Consider the following 11755-nt stretch of genomic DNA (forward strand, 5'->3'; position numbering starts at 1 on the left):
AAGTGACTTCACCACTGAGCAAAAAGGGTGTACGGGGGCTATACTGTTGGGGTTTCTCCAGTCTCCTTTAGGCCAGTAAATCTGGTCTTTTTTGTGTGAGTTAGAATTTTGTTCTACATCCTTCTCCAGCTCTGTCCAGAGCCCTCCCCACAGAGGTTTTTCAGATAGAAAGAAGCAGGAAGAGAAGCACCAGGAAGAAGCAGAAGGAAGACAAAAATAGCAGAGAGAGTGGAGGCAAGGAACCTCCTAAAAGAGCTGTAACATGGGTTAAGGGCTGTAACACTGAAGATAGCAACAGGCCCAGAAGGAGCCTTGCAGCAGAGTCTGCGATGACAGGCAGCAGGGCCAATAGGAGCTTGTCCTCCGGGGGGAAAGAGGAGGCTTAAATGGCTACGAGGAGCTGAGAGAGCTGTGCTGCACTGAAGAAGGGAGACTTTGCCTACATGCTTCCTGATCCTGAGCCCAAGTTGTACCCTGTTCCATAAAAAACACTTAACTGTAAGTATAGTCTATGAGTTCTGTGTGGCCATTGCAATGGATGATTAAACCCAGAAGAGGAGTGGGCCGTGGGAAGGACAGCTGGTGTCAGAATTGGTAAAAAAAGATTAGAGAACGGAGGTATGTCTAACCTCCACATTATGGGAATCAGCTTTGGGCTGATCCTGGTCATTATTCCACCTGAAGTTAAATAGGTTCTGATGCTACTACTACCACCATCATTTTACACCATGGCTCCTATGTGGTCCCAGGATAAAGCCTTCTCTCTAGCATGGCTCACAAGACTCTCTGCATGGTTTGGCCCCTGCCCACTGCTCCAATCTCCCCTCCTCCCACTCTACCTCACACTTAGCTGACTGAGCCAGGTGGGGCTCCCTATGGACCGGACTTCCACTCACAGCCAATCCATTGCACATGCTACCTGTGTCTGGAGCATTTAAGCTGACTGCAGTCACTCCTCTCTCTCTCTCCACTTGCTCCAATCCTTTTGCGTAATTTTTACTCATTCTTCAGGTTCTGGCTGAGATGTGGAAGAGCCTTTCCTGACCCGTAGGCCAGGTGAGGTGCCTCCTCTTGCATCCTGCATCATAGCACCACTAATCACACTTGCCCCTCTGTCTCCCCCATTAGACTGAGAGCTCAGTAAGGGCAGCGACTACGTTTTCCTATTCTCTATTGTATCCCCAGCATTGAGTCTGGCACAGAGTCATTGCCCATTAAATATTTGTTGATGAATTGGCTGATGGATAAACTCAACCAATTTCAGCAAAGCCTGGGGCAAGGTTACCTGGAAGACCACAACTTCCTCACTGCTCCCTGCTCTCTGTTCCCTGTGAATCCAGCAGCCAGAGTGATCTTCGATCTGACCACATCATTCTCTGCTTAAAACCCTTTTATGGCTCCCTATTACCCCTCAAAATAGAGGCCAAACTCCTAACAGCACTTGGTAGGCCTTCACCTTCCAGTCTCTGCCTAGCACTCAATCCTCATCTCTCCACACCCTCCATCTTATGAAATAGTTCCAGTTCCCCAAACTGGACCTCCGCACATTCTGTTGTCTGGGTAGAACACTTTAGTTCTCACCCTTGGCTTGGCGAACTTCTTTAGTTCCCAGTTTAGACAAGTCTTTCCTGTTCCATGGCCCCTGTGCTTCTCCCACCCTTCAATACTGGTCCTTGTCCCTGTGTTCCCCCTCAGCCAGTCTAGGGAGCCAAGTTTGTCTCCTTCACTGCTGTCTTCCCCGCACCAAACAAGGGGCCTGACATGCTGAATTAAGGAATGAACTCTGGTTTTGATAGTGCACACCAGGGCAAGTCTGTCTGGGTGCCGCTGTATCCCCAGTGCTCAGCCAAGCGCCCCACACCCAGAGTGCTCAGTAACTTATCAGGAAGAAGGTGGGCAGACATCCTCACCATCTCTCTGGACTGAAAGGAGAAACGCTCATTGTAGCTCCAGGAGAAGTGGGTAGGGGATGACAAAACAAAGACGCTCTTAAGAAAACAAAACCGTAAAAGGCAGAGTGGGGTTCAGGAGAACCTAAAACTTACAAGACGCCTATAATACCACCCACAATGATGGTGGCGCAGAGCGACTCGTCTCTGCCCGTCTACCACGTGGCGGCTCTAGTGGGCAGGACTGCGGGGCGGAAATTACGCCAGCCGGCGGGAAGTGCAGCCTGCCGCTCGGCCACCTGGGCGCCAGTACCGCGGCGGTGGGCGGGTTGCCGGGCAGGAGGATGCAGCTGGCAGGGCGGCTTGGGGGCGCCGCGGTGCTGCGGCTGCTGCTGGCTGCCCAGGTGGTCTCGGCGTTCGAGCCCATTAGCATAGGCATCGCCATCGGGGCCGCGTCGGCGCTCACCGGCTACCTGTCCTACACGGGCTTCTACTGCCGCTTCGCGGAGTGCTGTCGCCCGGAGCAGCCGCTCAACGCCTCGGGTACGGCGGGAAGGCGCGCGGGGTTGAGTCCCCACCCCAGGGTGCGAGGGGCCATGCCACCCTGGGCCGGGAGCGAGGGGCGCGGAGGCGCAGGCCCCCGCGGGCATGTCAGGCGCCAAGCACCGAATGGGGGCACTCCGTAGATGGCGTTCATCCCGATATGGGGTAGGAGGGAGGACAGGTGGGCAACCTAGGAATCGTTCCCAGTGGCAAGCCGGAAGGGCGGGAACTCGATCCAGACCTCCAACGCGCAGTGAAGGGAGAAGGGAAGGAGGAAAGAGTTGACAGGGCCTTGACTCCAGCCCTGAAAGCGGTGTTTTCCGAAGTTTCTCCAGATTGTGGGGACTCTGCCCAAGTGCCTTCTTGAATTTCCAGATTCTTTGGGATTACAGTAAGAAGAAACTGAAAGAAGCGTGGCCAGCCCTTCTGCGCCAAGACAACCATACTTTTTGTAGTTTTCACATGAGCAGCATCTGCCAGAAAGCCCACATTTGGCCCTTGGTTTTCTTACAAGGCAGCAGGGGTGGCTAGGGGAAAAACCACGCAGCTCAGTCAAGAGATAATTAATCCTTGAATGAATAAATACATTTAGCTTCCTTATTAGAATACTTATTAAGCATTAAGGAGAACATCCACATAATGCGTTTCCACAGAAGTGGCATCATTTGACTCCGCAATCCAGTGTTGGCCCTGGGGTTTAGTGGAAACCCTATTCAATTGCTCACTACTCTGCCTCTCACTTTTGCCAGCTGGGGAAAGTGCTGCTTTTCTGGTGCATTTTAACATGTATTTTTCTCTGTTCTGGGGCTGGCTTCTGCAGCCCTCAAGCTGGACTTGAAGGAGAAGCTGTTTGGGCAGCATCTGGCCGCAGAGGTGATTGTCAAGGCACTGACTGGCTTCAGGAACAACAAAAATCCCAAGAAGGCACTGACCCTTTCTTTACATGGCTGGGCTGGCACAGGCAAGAACTTTGTCAGCCAAATCGTGGCTGAAAATCTTCACTCAAAAGGCCTGAAGAGTAACTTTGTACACCTGTTTGTATCGACCCTACACTTCCCTCATGAACAGAAGATAAAACTGTACCAGGCAAGAGAATCTACTATTATCTTGTGCACAAGCCACTCAGAGTAGCTGGCTACCTGCTTACTAACTCAGGCCTCTGCTTCTCCTTTGCACTGCAGTATCCCCAGGTTCTACTAGGTTAAGACACACTTATCCCCAGGTAACCCTTTGCTATTTACAAAGCTCCCCTACAGCTTTTTTCTCACTTGATCCAAAATAATATAGTAGGGTGGGTGATGTTATTTCCGTTAAACGATGGAGCCAAGAAAGGCGAGGTGACTTGCTCCTTACAATCCTTGTGAGCTTGTGGCAGAGCAGAAACTTGAACCTAAATCTCCTAACTCCCAATTCACACTATAGCCACATTCTGCAATGAATGAGCACAAACAACATTCACATTAGAGCACTTGGTGTTAAGTGGGGCAGTCGTAAACAAGTTGCTTGAACATGGCTTCATTTAACGTTCTGCACCTAGGGTGCAGGCTCAGCTTTGCCTCTGCATTTAGCAATGTAGACAAGCCAACGCAAGTGGTTTGGTTGGCAGCTAACGTAAAGGTTGGTGGTTCAAACTCACCCAGCAGCTCCTTAGAAGAAAGACCTGGCAAGCTGCTTCAGTAAAGATTACAGCCAAGAAAACCCTATGGAGCGGTTCTGCTCTGTAACACATAGGGTCGCCATAGCTTGGAATTGACTTAATGGCAGTGGGTTTAGTTTGGTTTTTTAAATAGCTTTTATTCCCTTTGTTTCTCCCATCTTTCAATTCTTTGGCATTGTTTTCTTTTTTCAAAAGAAAGCCTCCAAGAACTGAACCTTGAGACCTTTTCCCTTTTTGAACTATTTCCTCACTTATTCATACCAAGTTTTCTGGTAGGGTTAATTTCGTTTAAATGAGTGTTGTCCTTGTAAAGGTTAATACTTCTACTGTTATGTGGAGACTGAAATAAGAAACAGAAACTTAACTGAATAAGGAAGTAAAAGTGGGTGTTTGCTGTGCACACTGTTAAGACAGGGAAGGTTGCCAAAAAGAAGGAATAATTTTGTTTTCCAAATTCTTTCCTAGATCTCTAGAAAGAGAGTAAGAATTATAGTAAGGTGATGGTGCCTCCGGAGGGGTTTCCTGGTCACTGCCTTTCACATTTTGGGGTGGAGGGCTTGATGCTTGGGTGTCTTTGTTTCAAGAAGGCACAGGAACAAATGCTTTTTGTGAAATGTCATCTGGGCCAGCTCCTTTGTTCAGGGCACTAGGAAAGCCAGTGGTCTCGGGCACTGTGCCAGCCTTAATCTAGTTGTAAAATTAACTCGAGATTTCACTCCATAGTGAGATGAATGTTATGGATTTGTTAATGGTAAACGATAAATATTCATTTATCCTATACCTCTCATACCTTTAAAGAGCCACACGTAGCATGTCATTTGATTTCGGAAAAAACTTCCTTGCATTTTCGCACCTATCTCTCTGCCAATTTCCACTTTTTATAGACAGGGTTTTTGGAAAAGCTGTTCTCTGTGAATGGAGGTTAGGGTGCCGTTTCTCAGAGTTCTTTTTTAACCCCAGAGAGCTCTGATTTTTCATCTTGCAGAGCATGAGGAGCAAGGTAGCACCTCTGCTTCCCTGGCACTTCCTTTGAGCTTTGCTTCCATGTCTTCTTTTACGGTTGGTCTAGGACCAGTTGCAGAATTGGATTCGGGGTAACGTGAGTACATGTGCAAGTTCTGTTTTCATATTTGATGAGATGGATAAATTGCACCCTGGGCTCATCGATGCAATCAAGCCATTTCTCGACTACTACGAGCAGGTTGACGGGGTGTCTTACCGGAAGGCCATCTTCATCTTTCTCAGGTCAGCAGGAGGTGGTTTCTTGGGCTGAGAAGGGAGGCTGGCACATAAGCCTTTCATTCTCCCAGTGCTAGGAAGAGGTCCTGGCAACTGTTAGCATTCTGTTACCAGGGACAAAAATGACAGTCTGGCAAAAATGACTTGCTCACTTCTTTTACTGTTGGATTGCTGGTATCTGCATGGCATAAAGTGTGGGTAGGAGAAAATAAAGAAATAATCGCTGATAACAAGCAATGTCAGTAACTGCACTTAAAATCCTTATTGGTATTTCTGAGGGTTATAAAAAGCCGTATCTGGCAAATTCTGAAGAAAACAGCTTTTAAACTCCTTGAGAGAAAACACTATTTTTACTTCATTTAGTAGCACGTAGCAAGTATTCTTTAATTAAGAATAGGGCAGGTACATTTCCTTTCTAATTAGATACAGAAGTCTGAATAAAAATGTGATTTTAATCTGTTTCTTCGTCAAACTCAGCAACGCAGGTGGGGACCTCATAACTAAGACAGCTCTTGACTTTTGGAGGGCAGGGAAGAAGAGGGAAGACATTCAGCTGAAAGACCTGGAACCTGTGCTATCTGTTGGAGTCTTCAATAACAAGCACAGTAAGTCTACACAGGATGAGAAACCCCTTAACTCTGCCAACAGTCTTCCCTTTGAGTATTTCACAAAACCACATAATCCTGCTCGCTTCTGACTTTGCTAAAGTAGCGACTTTTTCTTATTCTATTATAGAAGCCCTTTAAAAGGGTATCCAGCTGATTCTCACATCAGGCTATATCACACTTGACAAAAAGAATCTCTCTGGAGGGGTAAAGACTTGAGAACTGTCCTGTGGGCTGTGATTACAGTGGCCCCTGCAAGAGCAGTGAGCTTGGCCAGGTGATGGGCAAGAAACCCAGATGTATTTCATTTTGCAGGTGGCCTGTGGCACAGTGGACTGATAGACAGAAACCTCATCGACTACTTTATCCCCTTCCTACCCCTAGAGTACAGGCACGTGAAAATGTGTGTGAGGGCAGAAATGGAGGCCCGCGGTTCTCCCATCAATGAAGACATTGTCACAAGAGTGGCAGAGGAAATGACATTTTTCCCAAAAGATGAGAAAATCTACTCAGACAAGGGCTGCAAGACTGTGCAGTCACGACTAGATTTTCACTGAGCTTTTATCCAAATGGGGTAAGAGGCAATTGCAAGACTCAGCAAACCAGGGGCCTTGCCTTTCAGAAGCACTGTTGAGTACCTCTTCAGGGGTTTGCACATTTGCACCTGTGGACTTTCAGGATCTGGAAGTTTCTAAGAGCTGATTTTAAAGAGACACTGATCTGTGGAGTGCACTTGGAATTTTGCACATGGCAGAAATCCAACTGTTGATTGCAGTTGAACTTTTAACATCCCCTCCAAACTTACTGTTCCAGCCTTGACAGAAGTACCTTGGAAAGAGCTGTTACAATTTATACGTGGGTCAGTCTCACTTCACTCCATGCAACAGTTTGAAATCCATGGGACATGCTCGTTTTCTACAGTGATGTGCCCAGACTGAGCATTCAGCTTAAGCTTGCAGATTCTGCATTGCCAAAGAAGTGGGAGTATTGTACGTTAGAAATGACAAGAGTTTTCAAGGATGTGTTTTTAACCTGAGTCTTATATAATGGGAGTATAGGATGTTGCTTATTTTAAAATATGGGAAGGATATAATAGGGAATAATTGTTTATTCCTTTCTCAGATACTCTTAAATGGTATGAATCTTTATTGTTAAATGTGTGGTAATATATGGAATCTTGTAGATCAAATCGGGTCCTTGTGGAGCTGTGGCTGGTCCAGGGTGTCATCTGATATAGACACCCTGTATGGCAGCACCCTTCATGGCTGGGCTGCCCTGATCATTAGGAAATAAGACCTAGATTGCAGCCAGCATGAGTTCTGTGTCTGTCCCGTAGTTGCAGTGTGACTGCAGACAGTATTCAGAACAGTGTGCAGCCTTTCTCATATGTAAGATGTAGTAGAATGGATATTTTTACAGCATGGAAATGCCTTACACGGTATCAGACTTTTTAGTCTTAAAAAAATTCTAAGGTGAGACTTAAAAGATCTTTTGGTTCATATTCTCAAACTGGAGTTACATTTCTTTTATAACCTTCTGGGTGTCTGATCAGGAGACAAGGTTTTCTGTTTACAATGATGTAATAAACTCAACATGTTGGCCACCTTTGGACTGTTGTTAGTGATTTGTAACTTGAAAAGGCCCAGCTGATCCTGGCCCAGCGCCCTCACCCCACATAAGGTATAGACAAGAGCTTGAATTGACCTCTTGAATATGAAGTAATAAAACCTAAATTATATTATGTGAGATGTAACTTGCTAACTTTTTTTCCCCTAGTTTATTTGATAGCACTGTTGAGCTTGAATAAAGGCTGTTTAACAGCTCAGGTGTCATCAGGCTTACCATAACTTTGGACACGTCAGTTGGCAGTCTCTGCATCATGCAGAATCAATATTTACCTTAAAGGCTGTTATCCCCAAACAAATATGAAGTTGAAATTGAATTAAATGATGGATGTTTTCGTCAGAAACAGACAGACTTCTTTATAACAAATATATTCTCCTAGAGTTAATGTTGGAAGGAAATTGAGGCACTGGGAAAACATGACTCTGTTCACATTCTGAACCCAAGCAAGGGCCCACCTCAGAACCAGGAAATCTAACTGCTGGGTCTTTCTGCCTAGAATTGGTAAATAACATGAAATCCTAGTTACATTAATCAGATCTCAGCTTAATCACACTTAACCTGGCATCTGATCTCTGTTAGTAAATGTATAATACTGACTCTCCTCACAGGACTGAGGATTAGCTGATTTTCTAGAAAGTTTAATCCCTTTTTTGCCATCACCCTGCCCAGTTGACTCATTTCTTAAAATGAAAGTGCTCAAGTCCCATAAGACTTTCTAGGGCTATTTCCCAGCCTGATGCAGTCTCTACTCCATACTGCCTCATCTACAAAAATGGAACTTTCAAAAAATAAGGGGACCACTGTGCTCACTACTAGGAACTCCCAGGTACCAGAATTGTTATCTTCGAATGAAAGGATCAAACCTAATCTGTGACTCCTGTGAACAGGATCAGGCCTGGTGACTGAGTTCAAGCCAACAGCCCAGCTTTGGCTCCCAAGAGTTTAAGGCACCAGGAACTTTCTAGCACTTAGAGCCGTCCTTAGGAGGCCTGAGCAGCCCTAAAGAGAAGCCCTTGTACAGGCTGGGTAGCTGCAAGGCAGAGGGATCCTGTTAACCCAGAAGCCAACTCAGAGCTCTGCCAACCCGTCTTCTGCCTGCTAAAAAGCATCCCCACGAGCATTCTAAACAGACTCATGCTCCATAGGAGCCCTGCCTATTTGTAGGTACATATGCATGTTGCATAAAACAAGGTGTCTGGTCTCCTACAGGAGTTCCTGGGCGGCGCAAATAGTTAAATGCTCGACTACTAACCCAAACCTAAAACCCGTTGCCGCCAAGTCAATTCCAACTCATAGCGAACCTAACCAAAAGGGTGATTCAAACCCACCCAGAGATGCCTTGGAAGAAAGGCCTGGTAATCTCCTTCCAAAAGTCACAGCCATGAAAACTCCATGGAGCTCAGTTCTACTCTGTACACATGGGGTAGCCATGAGTCAGAACTGACTAGACAGCAACTGGTACTGGTTTAGGCTCCTGTAGTGCTCAGCATTCCTGCCTTGCATCTCAGCTGGGGTTATCTCTAGACTTGGATTCCATGGCCCTTGCAACTAAGTGCAGTACCCCGGACAGCTAAGCAAGGGACCAGAGGTGTCCTAGACTCCTCAAAGGGCCCTGGCATCAGACTTCATAGCTCATTCCCACGTGGACTGCATCTGTTGTCTTAATTCATAGCTTAAGCACACAAGGCTAACAGTGGAGGGCTTTATTATTTTCCCTTAAAAATGTATTCACAAATTACAAAATACAATTTTATTGTAAAGTGGTTAGCTATTTGCATTTATAAATAAAAACACTTCTCAGCAGGCTCAGGAGGGGCAGCTAAGCTTTCCCAGAGTTTCTGATTTAACATAACAAAAACCAGTGATAAAAGAGGAAGGTTTTTAAAAATACAGCAAAACTCGCCAGACAATTTAGAACCCAGTAGAGAGACAGCACATGGTTCATTCAGGAATGGAAAGTAGAGAAGGGCCGTCCTTTGAGAAGCTGAATGACTGGCAAGTGACAAGCTGAAAAAATACTTTTCTTTCAAGGAGACTCTGGTTCTTACAACTTTCAGTCAACCTGTTCACAATGTTACTAGGATCATTCCTGCTGTTCAAAATGTTACTAAGATTAAAACCCTTGAAAAGGACATTTAAGACCTAATCTGTGATGGCACACTCTAGGCACATTTGGGCAGTTTATTTTCAAAAGGACTAAGTACAGAGCAGGGTGTAGGGGAATCACAAGAGGGAGCACAGGGGTTCAGAGCCAGCAGCAGAGCTTGCACCTCCCCTGGCCTGCAGGGACCAGGAGGGAGAGGTTACCCAAACTCTCAGGACAGACTCAGGTAGAGTGGAGGTGGCTTGACAGTGAACGAGCTGAGGAATAAACACCTCGACTTCTCTCTCCTCCCTCCTGCTCAGCTCCTGCTGGGCTCCCCGTTTACCAAATCCCTCAAAAAGCTAGAGGTCAGGGAACTGTGGCTGTGGACTTTTACATGAGCAATAAATAAACTTCTATCTTATTTAAAAAAAAAAATAAAGACCTAATCTGTGACAAGACCGCACACCCTGGGAAGTTCTGATCTCCCCGCTGACATACTTGTCCTTTTATCTAAACGCTGTGTTGCCCCTTACAGTGCTGTCTGTGGTCATCCTATGACAGATGTGGTCACTGCTCCAGCCTCTGTCCCCAGCAATGCCATCCTACAGAACAAATGCCAAGGACTTGGGCTTTTTTGCAATAAAGACACTTCACGTTATATGTTATAATGATAGGAACTTAAAAAAACAACACAAAGCAAAAAACTTAAGAGTCTGAAAAGTTTCTCATAATGTTAAAAACCATTTTAAATAGTTATCGCATTTTCAGTAAAACTTACTTGTCCTTCCTTGAAACAGAAACAACTAATTAAAACATGATTTTTAAAAAATCATAAGCACTGGTACGAGGTGGCTGGGGGCTGGCTACTTCCTCCTCTGAAGGTTCTGGAGGCGGCTCCTATGTCAGTGGCTGTAAGGTTGTGATGGCCTGCACTCAGCTGAGTGAAAACAGTGCCCAGAAGAATTCCTGTCGTGTCAAACAGAAAACATGCATTTGACTCTTCTTCCAGGGAGAAGAGTGGGGAAGGGGGTGAGTTTTGAGTTCATTCTTCTCCAATGCGATGCAGACTCCTGTGGGCTCAGTCATCGTAGTAGTAATCTAACTTGGTGAACACAGTTTTGCAGCCTTTATCAGAGAAAACTCTCTCCTCTTTGGGGAAAAATGTCATCTCCTCAGCCACTCTGGTCACAATGTCCTCGTCAATTTTGTAGCCTCGGGACTGCATTTCAACTCGGATGCACATTTTCAGGTGTTTGTATTCCAGGGGGAGGAAGGGAACAAAATAATCAATGAGATTTCGGTCAATTAAGCTGCTGTGCCAGAAGCCACCTGGGAAAAAGAAAAAGATGCTGTTCATCCATCCGTCCATCCATCCACCTACCTACCCACCCATACAACACATACCTACTGAGCGTCGACCAGCTGCCAGGCTCTGGGTCAGGCCCTGGAGCTTGTGAGCAGTGAGGATGATGGATGACAGATATTCAACAGTGAGCTCACTAATAAGCAATGATAAGTTGTGATAGGTCTATGAAGGCAAAGGGCAGTGACCTGCCAGAATGGAACAGGGACACCTCACCTACACTGCAACTCCAGGAAGGCATCTCAAGATGTAAAAATTTGAGGCGGAAAGAGGTTTACAACCTCAGTGTGCCTGGGGCCAGGAACAAGCAGAGAGGCAGAGTGGGAAAAGACCCAGGTGGATAGTTTCAAAGAAAGCAAACGGTGAGAACAGTTTCCAGTGAAGGACTCCATCAGTCACTGGCCGTTACTGTGAGAAGATAAACTTGCAACTCTCACTGGAGTTTCAGCAGCTGGGCAGAAAACCACTGCCACTGCCAGTGCATCCAAACTGTACAGAGCAGGAGGCAGGGCCAAGATGGCAGAGTAGTCAGATGCTTCCGGTAGTCCCTCTTACAACAAAGACCCGAAAAAACAAGTGACTCGATTATATATGACAGTCTAGGAGCCCTGAACATCAAAGGCAAAGTTGAGGAATCAGACTGAGTGGCGGAGAGGGAGAAGACAGTTCAGAAGCAGCAAGGAGTTGCCAGACCTGACCTGGCGGGAACCAGCACCCTGCAGGCTGGATAGGCTGGCATGCAAGGTG

At 46.2% G+C, this 11755-nt stretch overlaps 2 protein-coding genes across 3 annotated transcripts in view; one reads left to right on the forward strand and one right to left on the reverse strand.

Annotated features, from left to right (window-relative positions):
- The first annotated feature begins 2168 nt into the window (after positions 1–2168).
- On the forward strand, positions 2169–7944 carry TOR1B (torsin family 1 member B). Its single transcript, XM_004375754.2, has 5 exons — positions 2169–2432; positions 3253–3518; positions 5159–5334; positions 5806–5933; positions 6249–7944. The coding sequence occupies exons 1-5, from the start codon at positions 2234–2236 to the stop codon at positions 6488–6490; spliced, it is 1011 nt and encodes a 336-aa protein (XP_004375811.1). The 5' UTR covers positions 2169–2233; the 3' UTR covers positions 6491–7944.
- Positions 7945–9064: 1120 nt separating this feature from the next.
- The window catches only part of TOR1A (torsin family 1 member A), a 9473-nt gene continuing 6782 nt past the window's right edge, over positions 9065–11755 (reverse strand). For both annotated transcript variants that reach the window (XM_004375755.3, XM_023730804.1), the window contains exon 5: positions 9065–10974. In XM_004375755.3, coding sequence (XP_004375812.1) covers positions 10724–10974 — 251 coding nt within the window. In that variant the 3' untranslated portion in view covers positions 9065–10723. The remainder of the gene's footprint in view (positions 10975–11755) is intronic.

This window comes from Trichechus manatus, unplaced genomic scaffold (genome assembly GCF_000243295.1).
Source record: "Trichechus manatus latirostris isolate Lorelei unplaced genomic scaffold, TriManLat1.0 scaffold00038, whole genome shotgun sequence".
NCBI classification, from domain to species: domain Eukaryota; kingdom Metazoa; phylum Chordata; class Mammalia; order Sirenia; family Trichechidae; genus Trichechus; species Trichechus manatus.

Coding starts and splice junctions, on each gene's coding strand:
- TOR1B (XM_004375754.2), top strand. CDS start 2,234: ATGCAGCTGGCAGGGCGGCTTGGGGGCGCCGCGGTGCTGCGGCTGCTG. Junction 2,433..3,252: donor GCAGCCGCTCAACGCCTCGG/GTACGGCGGGAA, acceptor TGGCTTCTGCAG/CCCTCAAGCTGGACTTGAAG. Junction 3,519..5,158: donor AGAAGATAAAACTGTACCAG/GCAAGAGAATCT, acceptor CGGTTGGTCTAG/GACCAGTTGCAGAATTGGAT.